Source organism: Symphalangus syndactylus, chromosome 4, assembly GCF_028878055.3.
Source record: "Symphalangus syndactylus isolate Jambi chromosome 4, NHGRI_mSymSyn1-v2.1_pri, whole genome shotgun sequence".
In the NCBI taxonomy this organism is placed as follows: Eukaryota; Metazoa; Chordata; class Mammalia; order Primates; family Hylobatidae; genus Symphalangus; species Symphalangus syndactylus.
The window spans coordinates 101484535-101508797 of record NC_072426.2 but is presented as its reverse complement, the minus strand read 5'-3'; the positions used below and the strand labels follow the sequence as shown (position 1 = coordinate 101508797).

The window sequence follows — 24263 nt, the reverse complement described above, 5'->3', positions numbered from 1 at the left end:
AAAATGTCTGAAATAATCTTGTCAATCATTCAATAATAAAGTTATTCTAGGTTTACAGATATAACTAAAATCATATTGATAATTCTTAACCGTCATACAGTCTTACTATTGGTATGCGATACATGGGATAAGCCAAAAGCTAATCACTTATGTTCATGTAAAAAAAGATTTTGGTAGAGTGGACTTTGTATTTTAACTGAGAATACTGTTAGTCAATCATGTCATCCACTTTTTTTGTTGTACAGAAACATAATTCTAACTTGATAACCTTACATTATAAAATCAAAGTCACAAAATTCCAAAGTAAGACACACCATTTAATTACGATTTCTGAAAAGTAGTCCCAGCTTGGACAAAGCTTAAATTTAAAAGTAAGAGGAAAGAGCTAATTTCTACTTATAAAGAATAATTTCTCTTTCTGGGTTTATTGCACTAGACCTCCTACTTTGTCAACCAATTGCCTCTTTAACTTTTAACCGTAATTCCAAAAATAACAAAAAGTCTATGAAAAAAAGAGAAGATACAAGATTATAATAAGGCAACTGGTTCTGGTTCTTCTTTATAATACCTAAGATTACCTTGATTTCCAGTGGAAGTGTGAGCCACCGGACTCCAGGGAGGTTGTCTAAAAGTACTGCACTGGAAGCATCGTACTGCTGAGCACTGGGACTGGCACCGGAATGCAGTTTCGCAGGCTGAAGTGCTCTTTGAAAGAACAAGTTAAAAAAATGATCCAAACGAGGAACATTCTCAATCTGGCAAAAGGCACTGGAGAAATAAGAGCTGTAAGTTAGAACAACATATGGAAATGGTGGTCATTTTTTGTGTGCTCCTAAGGGAACTGGATCTTTCCCAACTACATAGGCTATCTTCCTCACTCCTCTCTTCCTTCAATAGAATAGCTAGAATGTTACTGACGGATTGTGTAAAGGAATTCACCCTGTCCATACTTTTTACCCTAAAACCTACTCTCAAGTGTGTCGAGCAGATGGCTCTGTGGAAGAACCACAGGGCTAACACAAGTGACATATTTATAACAGAAAGGGCTGAAGTACCCTTTTTGTAAAAAATGTAGGTTGTTTTTACCTCTGACTATCTTTTCACCATTTATAACTCCTGAAATCTTTCAGGCAACGTGGAATGATAAAGAGACTTTGGACTTTGCAATAGAACAGATCTGGCTTATCACAGCTCTTTCTAGGTAGCTATCACAGGCAAATCACCTAACCTTTCTCTAACTTTGGTTTCCAACTCTGTAAAAATAGGGTTAATACAATCTAGCTCACATGAAGAATGCCTAGAACATAACAAGCATAAGTTCTTATTATGCTTATTATTTACTGGTAAACAGTAAGTACATAATAAGCATACGTTATTTCCTCCCCTCTTTACTACTGAAGGTATAACATCAAAGAACTCAAAAAACAAAATGACAGAAAAAACCGAAATACTTGGTTTTAGCCATATAAAAGTAACACAGCATTGACTGCAAGCATTTATTGGAACAGCTCACTGAATGACAAAATAGCAGGTACATATGGTATTGGCATATCAAAATAATATTTGCTGATTCATCCAACAAATATTTGAGTGACTACTACATTCCAGGCACTATTCTCATTGCTGGAGGTATGGCAGTAAAAATATCAAGACAAAAGACAATGAGCTCCCATGAAGCTTATGTTCTAATGCAGAAAGACAGCAAATGAACAAACGGTAAAAAACATGAATTCCTATAAAGGACTATGCAGAAAATAGCACAATGTGAATGAGTGGTGTGACAGGTTGGCTATTTTAGGCTGAATGGCTAGAGAAGAATCTCTGAGAAAGGGCATTTGAGCTGATATTCCAATGTCAGAAATATCCAGCAAGAAGAAAAAGTACAAAAGCCCTGGGCTAGGGAAAAGCTTTGCCAGGGTGTTTGCAATACAGTGCAGAGGAGGCACGCGTGGTTTGATATCTCAAGTCCGAGGGGTAGGTAGGAGCCAGATAATAATGTAGAAAGATCATGCTAATTGCTATATGAAAATTAGTTCAAGTGGCAAGAATGAAGGGAAGGAGACCAGTTAGGAGGCTACTGTAGTGTGTGAGAGATAGCAGTGGCTGGACAGGGCAATAGTAAAGATAAAGAGAAATGGACAGATTGGAGATTTTGAAGACAGACTGATCACGACTTGCTGATGAATTAGCTGGGAATGGTGAAGGAAATTGTTATAGCTTTAATTTGGTCACAACATTAAACTGTTAGTATATAGTCAGTTTTCTGTGGCTCATAGAGAATTAACCAGCTCACAACTTTAAAAAGATAATTAAGTCTCTACACTTTTTGGTCTTTTTGTAATTTTTCACAGTTGGCCCTTAATATCTTTCATAATCAGAAAAAAAGTTGTTATAAAAAATTATTACAAAATGTCTATTAATAACATCCTGGATTCACTGTGCTTCTTGGTTTTAAGAACTCAATGGATCTTCACATTTATTATTGTAGTTTGCTCTTTAAATTCTCACTTGAAGTAGAAAAGAGTTAAATTTGCTGCCATCAAAAAGATACTTCCACTATCAATGGAAGATAAATTTCAAGATGAAAGAGAAATTAAGTCCCTCTGTCCCCAGTCTACTCTAATGGAATTTGTAGGACAACTCCAATGGACTATTTTCATGTATGAAACTCATTGCAAAAATTTAATCTTTGATAATCTCTGGTTTTATGAAAACAGAAAGCTTCAATTAGGGCAAAATATGGCAAAGTTTGCTTCTGTTGAGTAAACTTAAACAGGCAGTTCATAACCACATTCTTACTCTTCATTGGTTAAAAATTTCCTTATTAGTAAAAGGTAAAAGCACTATTTATGGATGCCCAGCTCTTTGTAGCTCACTCATTTGGAAAATGTTGGTAAGCAATCAGGTTTGACAGGGATGTACCTCCTCAGCGGTTCCTCTAGAGAACACTGCAAACTAGATAATTTTCCCAGATGACACAATCACAGAAAATTCCTTCATGATACTGTGAGAACAATGAGAACAAAGATCCACTATAGATAAACAGAGAGCTGATATCACTATGGTTTGGAAAAATGTATAAACTGTCTTTAGATTTTTGTATTGATATACTCCTAAGGCTTTAAACATAAAGATACCATTTTAGCCCTCAGCAATACAAGAACAAAAGTCACTAAGAGAAAAATCGATTTCCCATACCCAATTTCATGTGCTCAAATGTTAAATGTTACCTCAAATTTCTGCCTTCCAATCAAGAAGGTTAAAAAAGCAAGAAGCAGAAAAATATGCATAACAGCATATTTTTATTAAAAAGGGAATATGTATATTTTTATTGTATAGAAAATATATGGAAGGACACAAACAAAACCAGTCAATACCGTCTCTACTGTATGTCTTTTTAAATAATAGTGCATAAATTTTTTACTAAAGTAATTTTTTTGAGAAAGAAGCATATTTCAGGATGGTGAATTTGATGGTCTTATAAGCAAAGAAAAACATAAAAATGTATTTTAAGTCTTTCTCTTGTCTGTATCTGTTATGAAGAAATACTCTTACATTTGCCCCTACAGAAATATATCAAATCAGGACACAGTTGTGGTTATATTACTAATTCACTTAGAAATTTCACTAAAGTCATATATGAGACCAAAAAGGAAAAAAAAAAAGGAAATGAATCAAATGAAAAACTGTCTACTGTTGTAACATAAAAGCCAATAATAAAAAAGGAGAAAATAAGAAAAGGAAGGAGAAAAAGAAGGAGGTGGAGGAATAAGGAAAGAGAAAGGGGGAAGGAAGAGGAGGAGAAGGAAGAAGGAGGAGGAGGAAGAGGAGGAGAAAAGGAGACAACTAACCTGTCAAGCAAGAAATGGTCTTAAATGCAAAAGGCGACTTAGAATCACATAATTAAAACTTGAGATTCAATTTGAAGAAGTACTTACCTATCTAAAGAACCATACATAAATTTTAAGGTTTGGATGACATTTTCTATCATGTTCCTTAGCCGAGGAAGAGGAACTCTAAAAAAGAAAAATTACACGTATTAATTTACAACATAATCAAATGACATTTATCTAAAAGAAGCAGATCATCCTTGAATTTTATACATACGGAATGTGAAAAGTATGTGTGTCAACTCTGAGTAAAGCTGTATAAAACGGTCGCTTTCGATGACCATTGATCACTTTATTCTAGATTTAGTTCCAGCATGAATCTAACAGGGATTTTATAATACCATTTATTTGTAAATCATGTAACTCTCTCTAAAGTTCAGTTTCTTCATCTGTAAAATGAGGCCAATAGTCACCAAGCCCTTCTCAGATTGATTCTGAGGATTAAATAAAATTAATGCAAATAAACTAGTTTTTACAAGACCTGGGCCCATAAAAAGAAATGCTAAATTCTTGACACTTTTTAGTATTACCCACATATCAACTGGGCCTCCAAATCCTGTGACAAAGACACACTCTTAATTGAAATGGAGAATAGGAAGAAAGTAGGAGAAAGGAAATAAAGAAATGGACTTATATTTTCTCATTGAAGCCTTGTAAGAATTTTATAAGGCAGCTCTTATTATTCCCATTATACAAATGAGTAAACAGAAGTCCAAGAAATTACATAATTTCTGCAAGGGTAGAAAGGGAGTAGAGCCTGCCGGTGAGCACTCATCTTCTTAGACCCAAAGTTATTCTCCCACTACCCCACACTGTCCTCCTGGTTAGGTTTCCACTATTCACTGCAGCCATCACGGGAATGTGATCTTCCCATCTGAAAACACATGTCCCTCGATCATGTGCCCCACCCTAAATTCTGTGGGACAGCACTTTTCTCACCCTGCTTATAAAAGGCATAGAGGTGAGGAGGGAAACACGCAGTCTGTGGCACTGAGATTGATGAGGAGAAAATCCCAGGGCTGTGAGTTCAATTACAAAGCACGTGCAAAATGTTGGTGATACGAAGACATGTAAGTTGACACTGAAGAGGTGCTTATGCGTGATCTCTCAATACTCTATTTCCAAGTTTGAATAAATGAGAATAATACTACCTATCTTTTAGTTATGTGATATGAGATAGAAGAGGGAAAATAATCTGGGGGAAAATAATCTGGAACAGAGGGTTGGTGTGAGCATTTAAGAGAAGGGTAAAGAGATGGCTCAAGCTTATTTTTCACTGGAAGCTCAGGAAAGAATAAAGGGGATCTTCAAATTAATTCTAACTTATCAAGCCAAGTTCTTTAGAATAGGAATGACATAAATATTTAGGGAAGATGGCCTCCCTTCCCCCATCCTGATTAATAAAGATTGAGAAATTGGCTAGAGCATCCCTCATGTGGCACAACCTTGGTCCAGAGCTCAGCAGTGACAGTCCTTTGTTGGCTTCAGGATACAACCTCACCTGGAAACTGTCTCTGCCTAGCTGATTCGGCTGGTGTCATCAGAGTGTGGTTGAACAGCCTTTGCTCAGTTCCTTATCCAGGTCTGCCTTTCCTCCCTCTAACTGCCTATGCTACCTTTATCTTACCACTGTATTTTCTTTCTTCTCTTTTGCCTTTTGGGCTGCTACAAAAGTCTTAAAGAGACATGTTTTACTCTGCTGCTACATCCTAAATCATCTCATTCTGGATGTTCTCCAATCCTTGTAAACCCATAATTTATTTCTTTTCTTTTCTTTTTTTTTTTGAGACTGTCTTGCTCTGTCACCCAGGCTGGAGTACAGTGGCAGCATCACAGCTAACTGCAACCTCTGCCTCCAAGGCCCAAGCAATCCTCCCACCTCAGCCTCCCAAGTAGCTGGGACTACAGGTGCATGCCACCATGCCTGGCTAATTTTTGTATTTTCTGTAGAGATGGGGTTTCACCATGTTACCTAGGCTGGTCTTGAACTCCTGAGCTCAAGCAATCCGTCAGCCTTGGCCTCCCAAAGTGCTAGGATTACAGGTGTGAGCCACTGCCTGGCTGTAGACCCATACTTTCTAAACAACTCCTTTGTTCCTCATAATCCAAACCCAAAGGACAGTCTCTGAGAAGGGTTCAGTATCCTATTTTAGACAGAAAAACACATATTTTTCTCTTGTGTGGCTGGTTAAAGAGTGCCCTCATCTAGTATATGTCACATTGCTATTATCCCCCCATGTTAAAAGATTTGAACCCCACATTTATGGTAGATTATATTTCTTTCTGTCCAAAATTAAAGTTACCTTCAAAACATAATCATTTTGATATTTTTCACTGTAGCCATCTTTGGAATTCCTGTTTGTGATGGTAAAATAGGTCCACAAATTCTTTGATACTCTTCCCCTCAAGAAGTGGGGCTTAATTTCTCTCCCCATGAGTGTGGGCTGAGCTTAGTAACTCAATTCTAACAAACAGAATGGTGGAAATGACAAATATTGTGGAAATGGCAGTGTATCACTTCTAAGGCTAAGCCATAAAAGGTCTTGTAGCATCCCCCTCTTTCCGTCTTTCGGCTCGCCACTTTGGAGGAAGCCAGTTGACATGTTATGAGGATACCCAAGCAGCTACATGGAGAGGTCCATGTGGCAAGAAACTGACAATGGCCATGTGTGTAAGCCACTTTGGAAGCAGATTCTCCAGCTCCAGTTAAAGCCTTCAGATAAGCCCATCCCTGGCCAACACTGGACTGTAACCTCAAGAAAAGACCTTGAGGCAGAACTACCTGCTAGGTTACTCCTGGATTCCTGAACCACGAAAACACCTTTCTGTTAATAAATGTTTACTATTTAAGTTTAAATTACCCCTATGTTTTTGGGAACAATTTGTTACACAGCAATAAAAAATGAATACACTGCTATATAATGAAGGAAATCCGGTTAACAAATTCATTAGTAATAAAAAATAGTCATATTCACATTCATATTGGCTAGATAATGCATCTTTCTGGTACATCTTTTTCTTCCTTGGGAAGCTTGAAGCAACATCAAGAGAAAATTTATCTCAACTGGTATTCTCTGAAGTTGTATCCATCACATATTATAGTATTTATTTTGATATTTGATTCCTATTTTGTAGACCATATGCTATGATTCTACAGACCAAAGGAGAAAACTAAAGTGTGTTTAATTACTTAATAAAAGTTGTCTGAATACCTTTTAAAGTAGGCAAAAGTCTAAATTACAAGTTTTAAAAGCCATTGAACAGGAACGTAACACTATTATAATAGTAGTTAAGTCCATCTCTTTAGGGCCATTCTCCATACTTGTAGTCTATTTCTCCCTTAGTTTTCGATGTCCTATGACATTAGGGAATCAATGTTGTAGAAAGAAGTCAGACAGACCCTCATTCAATTTCCAATCCTGCCTCTTGCTGATTATGCGAGCTTTGGCAAGTTACTGAACCCTCTTTTGATTTTACTTTCCTCATATGTAAAATGGAGCCAATAATCACTAAGTATGTCTGGAAGTGATTTTGAAGATTAAAAGAATTTAATAAACGTAAAGTACCTAATGCAGTCCCTGGAGCACAAGGTCAGTTTATTATAATGTCAATCCTGCTTTTACCTCCAACTATTAAAATAATGTATACTTCAAAATACTCACAAAAAAGTTAAGAGGGAGACCATGATAATATAAGATGTACCATTAGAGAAGTCACTTTAGAGTTACATATACCTTATTTTGTCAAAGATGCTCAACATCAGGGCAAAATACCCTTCTGCTGACCCTTAATTCTCCAAAACCTCCAACAGTAAAAAATTGTAAGTGTGCAAAATCCAAATCACAATATTGTCAAAAATTTAAGCAGAGGCAGAGTTCATCTCTCAGCCACCTCTCTACTGACCACAAAAGAAGCAAGTGTATTGACAGCCCCACCCTTACTGATTGGCCCAGCTGAGGCTTCATGGCACCTTTCTGCATTATTCATACCAAACGAACACAGGTAACTATTTTACTAGTGCAATAGATCTTTAAACTGTAAAACTGTTCAAGGAGTTTGTCTTTTGACAAAAATGTAATAATTTTAACAAAACAAAAGTTAACATTATTTTGAAATGATCTTAAGGTAAGCAAAAACCTCAACTTACTCTTCAGCAGGCAGGCCAATTAGCAACAACTTGTCAGATTCTTTCCAATAAGCCACATGAATTTGTTTTCCATTTAAAAGGAGGGATGAGCTAAGAAACAATAAATTCAAAATAAGGTTAGAGTATCTTTAAATGTCATAAAATTGTAAGTATAATTCACAAAAGATTGCATATGGTATGATTTAAGAACTACATACTTAATAAGTAGATTTCTTTTCATATATCTGTCACACAAAAAACGCAAGGAATTATATGACAGTAAAAATATACTCCAACATATTAAAAAAAAAACAAAAAACAGAAAACTGTAGGCCACGCTGGGCGTGGTGGCTCACACCTATGATCCCAGCACTTTGGGAGACCAAGGCAGATGGATCTCTTGAGGTCAGGAGTTCGAGAACAGCCTGGCCAACATGGCAAAACTCTGTCTCTACTAAAATTACAAAAGATAGCCTAGTGGGGTGGTGCATGCCTGTGATCCCAGCTACTCGGGAGGCTGAGGTACGAGAAGTGCTTGAACCCGGGAGGCGAAGGTTGCAGTGAGCCAAGATTGTGCCACTGCACTCCAGCCTAGGTGACACAGTGAGACTCTATCACAAAAAAAGAAAAAAGAAAACTCTAGGCCAAACAAAAGTAGACCCATTATAGAAAAAAAAAAAAGTTGAAATTCTCTTGCTAACATTAAGTGACTAAATATAATTTTTTTTCCCAAAAGAAAGCTTCAAAACTGGGTGCAGTGGATCATACCTATAATCCCAGCACTTAAGGGAAGCTAAAGTGGGAAGATCACTTGAGCCCAGGAGTTTGAGACCAGCCTGGGGAACAAAGTAAGATCCCATCTCTTAAAAAAAGAAAAAAATTAACGGGGCGTAGTGGAGTGGTCCTGTAGTCCCTAGCTACTTTGGTTAGGGACTGAGATGGGAAGATCACTTGAGGCTGGGAGGTCAAGGCTGCGGTGAGCCATGCTTGCACCAATGCACTCCACCATGGGCGACAAAGCGAGGCCCTGTCTCAAAAACAAAACAAAACAAAACAAAACAAAAAAAGAAAGCTTCATCTCAGTTGGTTAATTTAACAAATATTTTGTGACTGCCTATTTATGAAGATGATTTGCTAAAGAAAGGAAGATGTAGTCCCAGCTGAGATGACAATCAGTATGGGACACGAATATATAAACAAGTAACCAAAATGTAAGTCAGATTTAAATGTGTTCTCAAGGAAACTTTTGGGGTGATGAATGTATTCACTGCGTTGATAGTTTCAGGGTATACACCTATGTGAAAACTAATCAAATTATACATTTTACATATGTTCAGTTTACTTCATTATACTTCAGCGAAGTTTTAAAAATTTAAATATGTTCTAAAAAGAGATATAATAATGAACTATGATAATATAGAGAACTTAAGTGTGTGGAATTTAAAATATAAATTATAAAATGAATTTTTTCACACAGAACATTGCTTTTGCCTTAATACTTTTAGAAATGCATACACTTTTAGACAAATATCAGCCTCTTGTAGTATACTAATATTACTATAGTTTAAAAAGTGTTTATGCAACAAAAGATACGCACATTGCTAAGGAACCCCTAAAATAATTTTCATATTTATTACCTTCTCAGAAAAGTTTTTCTAGTTGTATTTACTGCTTTCCACATTTAACCCGTATCTCATGGTTAATAACAAAATCTAAATATTAGGTAAAATAACATCTATCCTTTACAGTAGAAAAAATAAAGGCAAAAAAAAAAAAAAAAAAAGCAGCACCGCACAGAGAAACTTAAATTTTCTTTCTAATAAGACTGAAAAGGAGGAATGCACCTCCTTATGCTAAATGAAATGCACCTCCTTATACTAAATGAAAGAAGCCAGTCACAAAGAGCCACACATTAAATGATTCCACTCATATGTAATATCCAGAACAGGGTTATCTATAGGAATGGAAAGTAGATTAGCAGTTGCCCAGGGGTTGGGCTGGCTGAGCTAAAGGGTATAGGGTTTCTTTCTGAGGTGAGAAAAATGTTTTAAAATTGACTTTGATGAGGGTTGCGCATATCTGTGAATACACCAAAAAGCATTTACTTGTACACTTTAAAATTTATTTATTTGTATATATTTAGGGGGTACAAGTACAGTTTTAATAGATGGATGCTGTATGGTGGTGAAGTCTGGACTTTTAGTGTAACCATCACCTGAGGAGTGTACATTGTATCCATTAAGTAGTTTCTCATTTCTGACTCCTCTCTCGCCCTTCAAAATCTCCAGTGTCTGTTATTTTACACTCTACATATGTGTGTATACATTATTTAGCCCCCACTTATAAGTGAGAATATGTAATATCTGACTTTCTGTTTGAGTTGTTTCACTTAAGATAATGGCCTCCAGTTCTATCTACATTGCTGCAAATGACATGATTTCATTCTCTGTTATTTATTCCATTTATTTATTTAATTTATTCCATTTATTTATTTGTTTTTTATTCCATCGTATATACATACACCACATTTTCTTTATCCAGTCATCTGTTGATGGATGCTTAGATTGATTCCATTATCTTTGCTATTGTGAATAGCACTCACAAATATATGAGTGCAGGTATCTTTTTGATATAATGATTTCTTATCCTTTGGGTATATACCCAGTCATGGGGTTACTGGATCAAATTGTAGTTCTATTTTTAGTTTTTTGAGAAATATCCATACTGTTTTCTGTAGAGGTTGTACTCATTTACAATTCCACCAGCACCGTATAAGCATTCCCTTTTCTCTGCATCCTCACCAGCATCTGTTATTTTTTGACCTTTTAATAATAGCCATTCTGACTGGTGTAAGATGTTATCTCATTGTGCTTTTAATTTGCATTTCTCTGATGATTAGTGATGAGCATTTTTTCATATGCATGTTATCCATTTGTATGTCTTCTTTTAAAAAGTGTCTGTTAATGTCCTTCGCCCACTTTTTAATGGGGTTATTTGTTGTTTTCTTGTTGAGTTGTCTGAGTTCCTTATATAGATTCTGGATATTAGTTGGTGGATGTGCAATTTGAAAATATTTTCTCTCATTCTGCAAGCTATCTATTGACTCTGGACTATTTCTTTTGCTGTGTAGAAACTTTCCAGTTTAATTAAGTCCTACTTATCTATTTTTTGGTTTTGTTGCATTTGCTTTTGAGGTCTTACTAATGAATTATTTGCCTAGGCCAATGTCCAGAAGAGTGTTTCCTAGTTTTCTTCTAGCATTTTTATAGTGCCAGGCATTACACTTAAGTCTTTAATCTAACTTGAGTTCATTTTTGTATATGGTGAGAGATGGGTTCAGTTTCATTCTTTTGCATATGGCTATCCAACTTTCCCAGCACCATTTATTGAATAGGGTGTGCTTTCTCCAGTGTATATTTTTGTCAACTCTGTCAAAGATCAATTGGCTATAGACATGTGGCTTTATTTCTGTGTTCTCTATTCTGTTCCATTGATCTGTGTGTCTATTTTTATACCAGTACCATGGTGTTTTGGGTTACTATAGCCTTGTAGTATAATTTGAAGTCAGGTGATGTGATGCCTCCAAGTTTTGTTCTTTTTGCTGAGGACTGCTTTGGCTATTCAGGCTCTTTTTTGGTTCCATACAAATTTTAGGATTACACATGCACTTCAGATGGGTGAATTGTATCACTTATGTACTATATCTCAATAAAGATTTTTAAAAAATAAAAAGAGGCCTGTAATATGCTTTTATGAACCCAAATTTATAAACTAAATAGAGCCTCCAGTACTACTGTATTGAAAATAAACAAACAGTTTGTATATACACTATATTAAAGTCACATAGTTAAACATGACTTTTAATTAGTTAAAACATAAAATTCTTCTTTCTATTGCCTTGTAGATTCTACCTCTTTTAAAATCATAGAAATGTCATTTCTACCTGAATATGGGGGAAAAAAGTTAAAGCCTAGAAAATCCAACTTGATATTTTCTCAGTATTATGGAGGCTGTTGAAATTTGAGATAAAATTTCTTTGTAAAGTCTAAAATTGTTGAAATACTAAGGAAGAAAAATTGTTTATAATTCTTAGATTTCTTTTATGAAAAAAAAAACACAAAACCTAAAAGCTTTGAGCCTCTTCCTCACATAAATTAACTATGGCATTTCAACATCAGGGCTTAATAAATCAATGGAATGGGTATTTGACTCTATAACTGACTATATTAAGAGTTCAAAATATAAAATTGTTTGACATCAATTTTGCTCATCCATCATTGAGTAACTACACTGATGATGAATGCATCTATCCTATTTGTCTATTTTTGGTTTTGCTGCATTTGCTTTTGAGGTCTTAGTCATGAATTATTTGCCTAAGCCAATGTCCAGAAGCATTTTTCCTAGGTTTTCCTCTAGCATTTTTATAGTGTCAAGTCTTACTTTTAAGCCTTTAACCTAAATCAAGTTAGATTAAAGGGACAAATGGGAGCTAAATAATGTGTACACATGGACATAGAGTGTGGAATAACAGACATTGGAGATTTTGAAGGGTGGAAGGGTAGGAAAATTCACAGATTATGAATAGCCCTCCTAAAGAACATTCTGTATTTTTCTATCATTGTTGTAAGAACAGAATATGTCCTAACTATATGACCAATTTTGGTGTTCAGTCATTCTTGCCAATTCTGTTTGCCACAAAGGTATTGCCTAGGAAGTTAACAATCAAGACAGAAACATGAAAAAGCTGAGATTCATAATAATGCCATGCTTAAAAGATACACCTTCATGAAAGAATAATAAATATAGGCCCAACTGTTATTTAAAATGTGCCAAAACACCCAGATCTACAGCTGTGTTGAGAATCTACACTTCAAATAGATGACTGGTAGAAATAACTTAGATGAAGCAAAAATCTGCAGACATTCTTCAGAGCTCGCTATCTATAATGTATAGATATATCCGTGTATATACATACATTATAGACTGTAATGTATATAATACATACATTATAGACTATAATGTATACAATACATACATTGTAGATACAAGTATATTTGTATACCAGATACTTGTCTTAGCATTTTATTTGTCAGGGTGAAATAAAAGAACTTGAAAAAAACAGGATTAAAGCTAAATAAAAATTATTACCTAGTAACTTGTGTCCCAGTTACGTTTTCCAGCATGTCACAGAGTGTGAGAAAAATCCCTCTCACACTTTTAAGTTTCTGAGATGCTTCAGACATTGGATAATGATAAAGAATTTCCTGCTGTTAAATGAAACAAATGATCAAACCATCCAATTTTCCAACCATTATCTTTGTCAGGGCAAGTTCAAACTTTGCATTAAGAAAAGAACAAAAAATGAATCCTTTCAGCTTCAGTGGGAGTTTTGTTCAAACATAAGGAGAGAACTATGCTTGGAATTTTAACACATTAACTAGCATGTAAAATACTACATTTGAAAATAAGTTAGAGACTGCCAAAATTAGTCATAATAACAAATAATATACTAAGTAGGATACTGATTAATTTAAACTACAATTCATTTAAAACAGTTTTAAACTTTAATCTCTTTAATAATAATTTATAATACTAATATTTTATTATACTTTGTTAATACTATACAGTTATTCTCATCCCCTGTGGTTACATAGCTACACAGGTACCACAAGTAACTATTAGGAGTCTTTAAATTTAATTACTTTTATATTATTTTTTAAAAGACAGTATTCAACATTTTTGGTGAAATCATTAAATCCAAGCCAAGACAGCAATTAAACTTACAAAGTGAGAATACAGAACTAAATTATAAAATAGATAATAAGAAAAAAGTGTCACAATATTATAAAATCTTATTTGTCAAATTAGAGACACTGTGTATACCACAAACTAATCTGAATTCAAACTTTAAAAGAGCATATTTTATTTTAAATCATGGAAAATACTAGACGTACAAGATAATTCACAAAATGCCTTATATTTTTCTATTTTCAAGAAGAGCATGTCCCAGGAAACAGATAGTTTTTACGAAATAAAATGACAAACTTCAAAATCAGGATGTGCATTGTGCTAATACTTTCATACAAAGAGATGAACCATTCTGTATCTCATTTTTTGTTGTTACTTAAAGCAACATTTATTTCTCTCACAAGGAAAATTAAAAGCAGGCAAAATGAAAATGTTAAGATAGGAACCATGAAGAATTCAGTGGCTTCCAGTTGCCCTGTTTAATGACTGTATCCATAAATATTAATATTGCCACTATTGAAAAGCCAAACTCCTTAAATAGTATCATATATTTTCTCTGGTTCTCCATCTCTCTAAAGAGTATTATATATCTTGCTGTGGTCTCGCTATACAATAAATAGTTACATGATATGGTCTCCATGTCTTGCCAACTTTTACATTATGACAAATATAAATAAATTGGAGACATCTGCTTTTTATACTTAGTAAGCACATTCAATATATGCAAATTGCTATAGAATATGCTGGCCAAATACACTCTGCCTAACAACTAAAATTTTATTGCAGTAATTCTAGTGTAAAAAAGTTATAAAACATTATTTTATATCTAGAAATTAAGTTAAATATCAGTTAAGATCTTCTGTTTTCTACTTAATATATTTAAATCTTGGCCAATAAATAATTTTATTACATGTAGCCAAAATACCATACACTACTTTAAACAAAAAAAAACCCCATATACTCTTTGAATAGTTTTTCAAAATCTCCAAGCTTATGGTCTTTACATTTTGAAATCTTGTAGCCCGAAGAAGATAAGCTTTTATTAAATATGTAACTCACAGAAAACAAAATGACCTCATGACATTTTGTTATAAATTAAGCCATACCAGTTAAAAAAGGTCATTTGAGAAGGTCTCTATTCCAGTCATAAAAGCCTCACTGTTAAAGACCTGGCAAGCTCTACGGTTCCGAACCAATTTAATTAGCTGTATTTTTAAGCACTTATTAGTAGCATGCATTTGCAGCAGCTTCCACTCTTTCAATGAGAATAAAAGCCTCTCTTAATTACAGTGTTGATACAGGGCTGGCAACAGACAGAAACCTGTTCTTTTGAGAAACATCTACACACTTTCCCATGGAAAGAAAGGCAAGGATCACAAAAGGTCTTAGCAGTATCTTACTCCAAAATGACTTAGAAAGATTCAGGATGTTATCATCCTGGAAATTTGTCGTATGTTTTATATAACAAATGCTTAAATATTTCATTTGTTTTAAAAATATAAAGGATCAGTACTACACACAATAAATTAGAATTATTAACTCTAGGTCTGTATGTATTTTTCAGAACACAGAAAATAACAAAAATGTGTCTAAGTAAATTCCTTCTTTGCCATTTTGATTATTCACTAAATTTTGATATATGAAGCAACACAAGGAAATGCATCCTTTTGGATAAAATAGCATTAGCATTGAGAATACAGACTGGAAGGATTTCAAAAAGAAAGAGATACAGATTAGTTAAAAACATTTTAAATCTCACTTCTGTTCAAAGCATTATGTTTGACTAGATGCTCTGAGAGACCCTTGCGCTGTAAAACCAGATCCATGGCCAGAACATACTTGTCAAATTGCTGACATGCAAGAAGAAGCAGAGAGGTTTCCAAGGAAAACCTTCCAATCTCCTCCATTATTGCAGAGCAAGTTAGGGCCTCTGCTGGGAGTGTTGAGTGGTGGGCAGAAAGACAGAAGCAGGGCTGTCCTGAGGGCTGATTCCCACGACAGCTTCCGTCAGGACACTGAGTACTGGGCTAGGAACAAGGTAGGTGAGCTGAGCCTAGTACCACTGTGTTAAGCCCATACCCTCAAGTAAGGCTGAAACATCCTAGGTCAGTGGCAAAAGCAGAAGAAACAAATTATCTCTGGAGGAGAGCATCCCCTCATTAGAACAAGACTCCCAAAGATAACATCAAGCAATAAGTTTAGTCAAAGATCCCCAAGGACATAAGAAGGCAAGCCATTACAAGTGAGAATCCTCTCAGGACTAGAGCTAGTAGAATGGGCAGATATAGAATACAGTCTACAAGTATAGAGTCACAAAGACGAGCAAGCAACAAGAGACTACCAGGAATATCACGGCAGATTTGAAATGCTGATTAAACACTTTTCAGAAACTTCTAAAAATAAATACATAATTGTTTAAATAGAAAACACAATGGAGAGATTAAACAACAGTTTGGGCACAGGAGTAAAAAGCTGAACAAACACTAGAAAAGGCACATTCCTTACAAAGGAATGATAGACTGACAGTAGATTTCTTAACAGCAATAATGGAGGTCAAAAGACAAAGGGATACTATCTTCAAATAGATTAGAGAAAATAACTATCTACTTAGGTGTCACAAGCAATCCCATGTATTCACTTGATCTTCTTCCTGGCCACACAAGAAGGCTACATTTCTTAACTTCCTTGCATATGGATAGACCCTGTGACTAATTCTACCCAATGGAACATGAGCAGAAATGATGTTACTTCTTTCAAGTCAGGTCTCCAAAATGTCTCATGTGATACAGCCTGCCTTCTCTCTTCTCTCATTGGCCAGCTAGATGCAAAGGATCTAACAGAGGACTCCTAAGCCCTTGGGAATAATAGGAACACTAGAAGAAAGGCTAGAGTCACTGAGCCACATGACCAGGAATAGTTAAATGAAATGAGATCTAAACTTTCATCATGTTAAGCCACTGAGACATTAGGATTGCTTGTTATAGCAAGTAGCCTACCCAGATGAATACAATCTAGAATTATCAAGCTACCTTTCAGGAAGGGGTAAAAGAAGACATCATCAGATAAATAACAACAAAAAGAATTGATCACCAACACACTTTCACTAAAAAGAAATGTTTAAAATATATGTTTTAGGAAGAAAATAATGATCCAATAAGGACAGTTTCCAATGTAAGAGGATGGTGAGTAAAGAAAAAATAAGGCACAATTGTAAATTTAAACTAGGTACAGCTGTATGAAATATATAATATTTATATTAAAAACATAAATATATCTAATATATAATTATATTTATAAATTTTATAATATATCATTTATGTATTGTATAATATATACTTAATTTATAAATTTTATGGTGTATAAAATGTAATAATAATAAGTAGTAGTAGTATAATTATAGATGATGGAGGAAAGAGATAGCACTAAAATATTGATGACAATAGCACGAGTAAAGGAAGGGTAACTGAAGCTAAGGTGTATTAAAGGCTTTGAATTATTTGAAAAGGGGTTAAAATAGTGTTTCACTTTAGAATCTGTTAAGACAAATATCATGATAAAATTTTAAGTGTAATCATTTAAAAAACAGAAAGAGTATATAGCAAGAATAACGATACAAGCAATGAAAAAATAGTTAAGAAAAATATCACAGAAAAAGCAGTTCCAGTAGAAATTTTTAAAGAAGATAGCAGAAATGAATTCAAATATATCAGTAATCTCTATAAATGGACTCACTGAGTTCGTCTGTTAGAAGACGGACACTGCCAGATTGGAAATAGGCTGTGTGTAAAAGATATGTCAAATACATAAGGACACAGACTGAGAAAAAGAAAGAAAAAAAATTCAAATACTTACAAAATAAAGCTCTATGATATTAAATATTATTTTTAAAATGTTAATGTTAAAAAAGGACTTTAAGACAGAAACAAACTAAGGTGGAGAGGATCATATCATGATGTCAAAAAGTTCAGTTTTCTCCAGGAAGATTTAATAATTCTAAACATTAATGCACCTAACAAAATTGTCTCAAAATATATAAAGCATAAATATTTAGAACTGGAGGGAAAAATGGACAAATCTTCATCAGAGGGGGAGATTTCTATATCTTTATTAATTATGAATAGGCAAAGCAGACAAGAAATCTTTTATAATAAAAGATAAAACTTGAACAAAGCAACAGCCTCAAAACATTGATGTTGAAAGGTAACCTGGTATCAAAGAAAGTGCACAGATTGGAAACATCTCAGCTTAAATAGAAATTGTCAGTTACTAGCTATGTGAACTTAAACATTTTACTTATCTTTACTAGGATTATTTCCTTTACCTGCAAATAAAAATACCCAGTATCTGATATTATGCTAGACAAAAAGTAGGTATTCAATAAAGATTGAAAATGAATTTTTAAAAAATAAGTAAAACATAAAAACTATTTACAACCTATGTAAGAAAGTTAATGCTACATCCCCCTGCATTAAAAGCTATTAATAGTAGGAGGGGATTGATTATAACAGGGCACAGAGGAAATTTTTTGAGGTGATAAAAATGTCCCATATCATGATTGTGATACTGGTTACAAAAGTGTAATATATTTGTCAAAACTCATCAAATTGTACACTTAAAACTGTTGAATTTTATTATGTATAAGTAATACTTCAATGAAACACATCAAAAAAACCTAAAAAGACCTTAGCTTCTAAGTTAAAAGATATTGCAACGATACCTTCCTCTTTTTTCTTTTCCTACAGAAATAACTGAATAATTTGTTTTCATTTTAAAAACATTTGTGGTATGAAATATTCATATCTATAACAGAGTATTAGATACACAATTTTAAAGAACAACAGTTAATTCATTTTTGTCTCTTCCTTAAATCAAATATACTCACTATTTACTGGGAATACGATAAAAGTTCCTTACTTTTTCCTTTGGACTTTTGAGGACACTCACCTCTTCCTTTGAGGTTTCTGAGTCGAACTGTAGCGTGAGATACATAATGATATGAGGAGTGTTTAGGCTGCTCTGCTGGATACCTTCAACCTCTTCTCCCCAGAGAAGCTTGACTAAATCACTTGTGTTCAACTGTGTCTTTTTCTGTCTTGGTTGGGATGTCTCCTTTTTCACAGCATATGCATTTTCAAATGTCAGTTTCACCTTTAAAAATTAAAACAATGTGTTGACTTTTCAACAAGGGAATATCAGCTGCAGTTTTCACAATGAAGGATCTGTGCATGTACATACACCCAGGTATGTACAGTATATATAAATCATCCTAGAGTGAGGGCTCCTGATGGCTGGGGCTGTGTATTCTATTTATATTTGTATCTTCGGCTCCTAGGAGAGTGTCTGACACATATTACCACAAATATTTATTGAATAAGAATGTATAATGTTCTGTATAAAAATTCATTTAATTAAACATAATCATTGTAGTCTAAATTGCTGACTATAAAAATAAGAAAGGCCACCAAAAACCAGAAATTAGTATGATCTGATAGTGCAAAAAGAGTAACACCACAATATGAATGCTGACAGCACTGGCTCATCTGGGAAGACAGAAGGAAGAGATTCAGCATTAAGAGTGACTTCACACAACCAAAGTTAACTCCCCTTCCAAATAAGGTGGTATTTCAAATATTCTTCTCTCAGACATTCTTTCTGGTTCTTTAAAACAAAGGCCAAGGAGAGTAAACACTATTAACATGCTGGATCTTAGACCAACATGGCTCTAAGAAGATTATCAATTTTATCAAGACAGTTTTAATTTCATGGCCTGATGTCAAGATTGGTAAGAGCCCAGAATGTGGCCATTTTCCACAAGTATGGAAAGGTAGCCTCCATTTCTCAATTACCTAATGGTTCTGGTACTGGTCTGTGGCCTGGGGGTTGGGAACCCCTGGTATAAGAGGATGCCCTTATTCTTAGGAGATACATGCCAAAGTACTTAGGGATGAAGTATTAAAATTACCTATCCTTGGAAAAGGAAATATTTGTCTAGATACCAACTGGTCAAAGATAACTCATTCATTTCAAAGAAGCACCAAAATTGGATAGCCACACATAGAAGAATGAAACTCTGTCTCTCATCGTATACAAAAATTAACTTAAGATGGATTAAAGACTTAAATCTAAGACCTGAAACCATAGCAATTCCAGAAGAAAACGTACTCTGGACACTGGCATAGGTAAAGAATTTATGACTAAGACTCCAAAAGCAAATGCAACAAAAATGAAAATAAATAAATGGGACCCAATTAAACTAAAAAGCTTTTGCACAGCAAAAGAAATAATCAACAGAGTAAACAACCTACAGGATGGGAGAAAATAGTTGCAAACTGTGCATCTGACAAAAAACTAATATTCAGAATCTCTAAAGAACTCTAATCAGCAAGAAAAAAGTAATCTCATTAAAAAGTGGGCCAATGACTTGAATACACATTTCTCAAAAGAAGATATACAAATGGTCAACAAACATGAAAAAATGCTCAACATGACTAATCATCAGGGAAATGCAAGTTAAAATAAAATGAGGTACCTACCACCTTACCCCAACCAGAATGGACATTATTAAAAAGTCAAAAAACAATAGATGGAGCAGACGTGGTGAAAAGGGAATGCTTATGCCCTGCTGGTGGGAATGTAAATTAGTACAACCTCTATGGAAAACAGTATGAAGACTTCTAAAAGAACTAAAAGCAGATCTATTATTAGATCCAGCAACCCCCCTACTGGGTATCTACCCCAAATTCCTTTATCTGAGCATGAGGATTTAGGAGTACCCAAAAGAAAGTATATGGGAGCCTCTGGTGGTGTTCCCTGGAAATTTGAGAACTCTGGGGAATTCCTGAGTACAGACTTTGTGACACACAGATGGGAGCTCTGAAGATTGTCCCCTGGCATTGGGCTTTAGGAAGGAGCTCTGAGTGGAGATGTGTGAGTGGTACAGACGGGGAGAAATCAGATCAGAGGGAGCATGAGATGAGTCACATCCTAGGGAAGTAGGTGTCACAGAGATGAAGCTGGAGTGTCTATGAGAGTTGTGCATAAGCAGTGGTGATGAGAAAGTGGGTCCTCAGAGAAAGAAACACATCTCAGAACAGGGAAGGCATCTTTCCAAGTTGAGATTCCTATGGGTGGAGAGGTCAAAAGATGGGATGCAACCTACCAAAAATAAAAAAGGGAAATTTTTAAGTCTACCAAAAATAGACTTAAAAATTCACCAATTTTCTTCAGGCAGCAGCAACAACCTCAAATTTAAGATTGGTTTGCTATGCTTGGTGAAAAACAACATACTTGAAAACTACTGTTATACTTGGCAAACAACATCATTTCTTTTCTGTGGTGCAAGGACCTTTTTGTCTCACCACAACAAAAACTCAAACAAAAACACACACCACCGAACCATCCATTAAAATTCCTTAAGGAACTATTTCAGCCATTATTCTTCTGATTTAAGTAAAGTTGGCTCCATAATATAAATAAAATTATACTTTAAAAAGACATTTTTAAAAGCTTACATGTTAAGTAGCTACAAATGTCAGGAAATCTGGTTGCTTTGATAAAATGGTAAGGGGTGAGACAGATAACCAAATTAACAGTTAAGTGCTATTTTGAAAAACGAGTTGATATACATAAATATTAGGGATATTATGTGTTTTAAAGGGAAAAACTTTTATTAAATGATACTTAATGTAAGTGAGTTTACATGAAGCTTCTTATAAAGGGTTTTCTCTTATTACTCGGTGAGACTTTAACCTGGTGCAAGGTTCAGGATCCTTCGTGTCCTATGTCCCTCTTCTTTGTGCGGTTTGCCCAGCCTTTCCTCAGACCCAAGGACGCATTCTCTATGACTCATCACTTCCAAAGTCTTGTCGCTTTGTCTTTTCTTTCTACTTCAGGCTTTAGCTCATCCTATTTAAAAAGCAATGTCTCTTCCAAACAAAGAAATCATCTACCAAACAAAGAAATCCTCTGATTTCCCTTTAGCTACCATCCTCTTCACAGACAGGACCTGGGGAAGCTGTCAGGATCTGCAGCAGCTGTGGAAGCTGACCAGTCTCTCACCTCTGCTTCAGTCTGCACCATCTCTCCCATCATCTACACTACTCTCTGCATGTCTCGTCCTTTCTCTGCTGGCTAACAGCTGGCAGATGCTTTCAATACTCCTTAGTCAAAATTCTGAGGGAATCGAGTCTGACTGGCTCAGCAGATTATCTCTCCTCCATCCTCTTCTCTTCTTGGGCCACCTCACTGAGTGACTCAAGACAAAACTTGGAAGGCTTCTTGGACTTCTCTCTCTCCTGTAGAAAGTATTGTCCTCTTTTCTTCCTCTCTATCTTAAATCTAATCTCCTCCTCCTCTATCCTGGTCAATAAAGGCTCACGCCTTTATCATCTCTCTTTTGGACTACTGCAAACCCAACCACCTGGTTTCCTGACCTCCCGTCTTGCATATGCCTCCCCCATCCAGAGTGATATATTCCTAAAATGCAAATTTGATTTGCATGTAAGTCCTGCACTTTAAAATGTTGATATAAATGGTTACTTCTGGGTTCTGAGAATAGATTTACAAATATTTTAAAAATTTTACTAGTTTGTTTTCTAATTTTTCCACAGTATATGTATAATTTCTGTGTAACAAGGAAATAATAAAAATTAAAACATTCCACTCAAGAATCATCTCCTTTAAGAAGGCTTTGGCCCCTCCTTTAGGCCGAAGAACTACCTGAGAGAGAAGAGTCCAAGACTAATAATCTTCAGGCTGTTCTCCTAGAAAAGGAGTTAGGTTCCTCCAAAGCTCTAACAAAGCCAGATATGGCCCAGTACTAAATGAAATCAGTCTTGGTCATCTGCAAAATTTGGACCCAAGCTCCCGGATAAAGATGGGAGGAGACAATGTACTACATGCATGATTATGTACCTGTTAAATAAATGAGAGCACAGAGCTGCAGAAATGGATCAGGGTCACAAAAGTCAGCAATTAGATGGGTATTTGCACCTTTGTTCTTGTTATTTAAAATTTCGAAAAGCTCTTTTTTAAATCAACATTTTATTTTAGAAATTTTAAAACTACAGAAAAGTTGTAAGAAGAGAACCATGATTGCTCATAATGCCACATCTAATGGCACTATTGTTCACATTTTGTCACATTTGCTTCATTTTGTCTCTTCTCTCTGGTCTTCCTTTCCTTTCCTTCCATACTCCTCCCTTCTCTATATGTATTTTTTAAGTTTCTTGGCTGAACCTGCAAATTATTTGCAGGTATTTTAATACATTGTCCCTAAGTACTTCAGCAGGTATCTCCTAAGGATAAGGGCATCTTCTTACACCAGGGGTCCTCAACCCCCAGGCCACGGACAGGTACCAGAACCATTAGGAACCAGGTGGCATAGCAGGAGGCGAGTGGTCAGTGAGCGAAGCTTCATCCATATTTATAGCCACTCCCCATCATTCACATTATTGCCTGAGCTCTACCTCCTGTCAGATCAGTGGTGACATTAGATTCTCCCAGGAGCACAAAACCTGTTGTGAACTGCGCATGTGGGGGATCTAGGTTGTGCACTCATGATAATCTAATGCGTGATAATCTGTCACTGTCTCCTGTCACTCCCAGATGGGACCATCTAGCTGCAGGAAAGCAAGCTCAGGGCTCCCACTGATTCTACATTATGGTGAGTTGTATAATTATTTCATACTAATAGAAATTGTGTATACAATAAATGTATACCTGACTCCTCTTGCGTGTTTAACAAGGATGGGTTAATTGTGGATGGAACTGGTCCAAAGTATTTAAATCCTAATTTCTTTCTCTCCCTTTTTCTTCTGCTAAGTGTGCACAGTTGAATTTGCAAAGGTTAATTAAATATAAGTATAATGTGGTTCTGCTGTAAACATAACTTTTCATATTTTTGAAGAAAGAATAGACATGATTGAACTCTGGCAATACTGGAAGCACACCTGCAACCAACATAGGCAAGAAAAGCGGATCCCTCACTCAGGGATAATACTCGACTTGGAGGAAGCTGACTCACTTGTTAAAATACTGCAGTTCTTCACCACTAATCAATAAGTAGCTGCTGTCTGAGCACCCTGAAGTACCCTAGTACCCTCCCTTGGACCTCCCCACATCTAGTGACTAAAGTGGGTAACAGTACAACCTACTCTAGCACCATGGCTGGCTGATGTCCCCGATTGTTACTATTTCAAACACCACCCCATCTCCATCTACATCTCGCTATCCATTCCTAGGCATTGCTGGTCTCAGCTACCATAGTTATCCCAGCACTTTCATTTTACATTTCCAAAGATAGCTAAATTTACAGAGCATCTGTGTGTGTGTGTGTGCATGCGCACACAAACATGTGCATACAAAGTATGTTTAAAACAAATAAATGGGGATTAGGGAAATCTTGTTTCCCAGAAAATAAGGAATTTCATCATGTGCCTTATTATTTCAGAATCTCAAATCAGATGCAGCTGAGATTCTGATTTATCAGGGATTCTATT

General features: G+C 35.3%; 1 protein-coding gene across 6 annotated transcripts in view; it reads right to left on the bottom strand.

The window, feature by feature from the left end:
* INTU (inturned planar cell polarity protein) overlaps positions 1–24263 on the bottom strand; it is a 72686-nt gene that overhangs the window by 29386 nt on the left and 19037 nt on the right. For 3 of the 6 annotated variants that reach the window (XM_055275847.2, XM_055275849.2, XM_063637519.1), the window contains exons 4-8: positions 18709–18912; positions 13165–13283; positions 8038–8127; positions 3939–4016; positions 579–768 (exon numbers count right to left, since the gene is read on the bottom strand). In XM_055275847.2, coding sequence (XP_055131822.1) covers positions 579–768; positions 3939–4016; positions 8038–8127; positions 13165–13283; positions 18709–18912 — 681 coding nt within the window. The remainder of the gene's footprint in view (positions 1–578; positions 769–3938; positions 4017–8037; positions 8128–13164; positions 13284–18708; positions 18913–24263) is intronic. The other 3 variants (XM_063637518.1, XM_055275850.2, XM_055275848.2) reach the window with 3 other exon arrangements.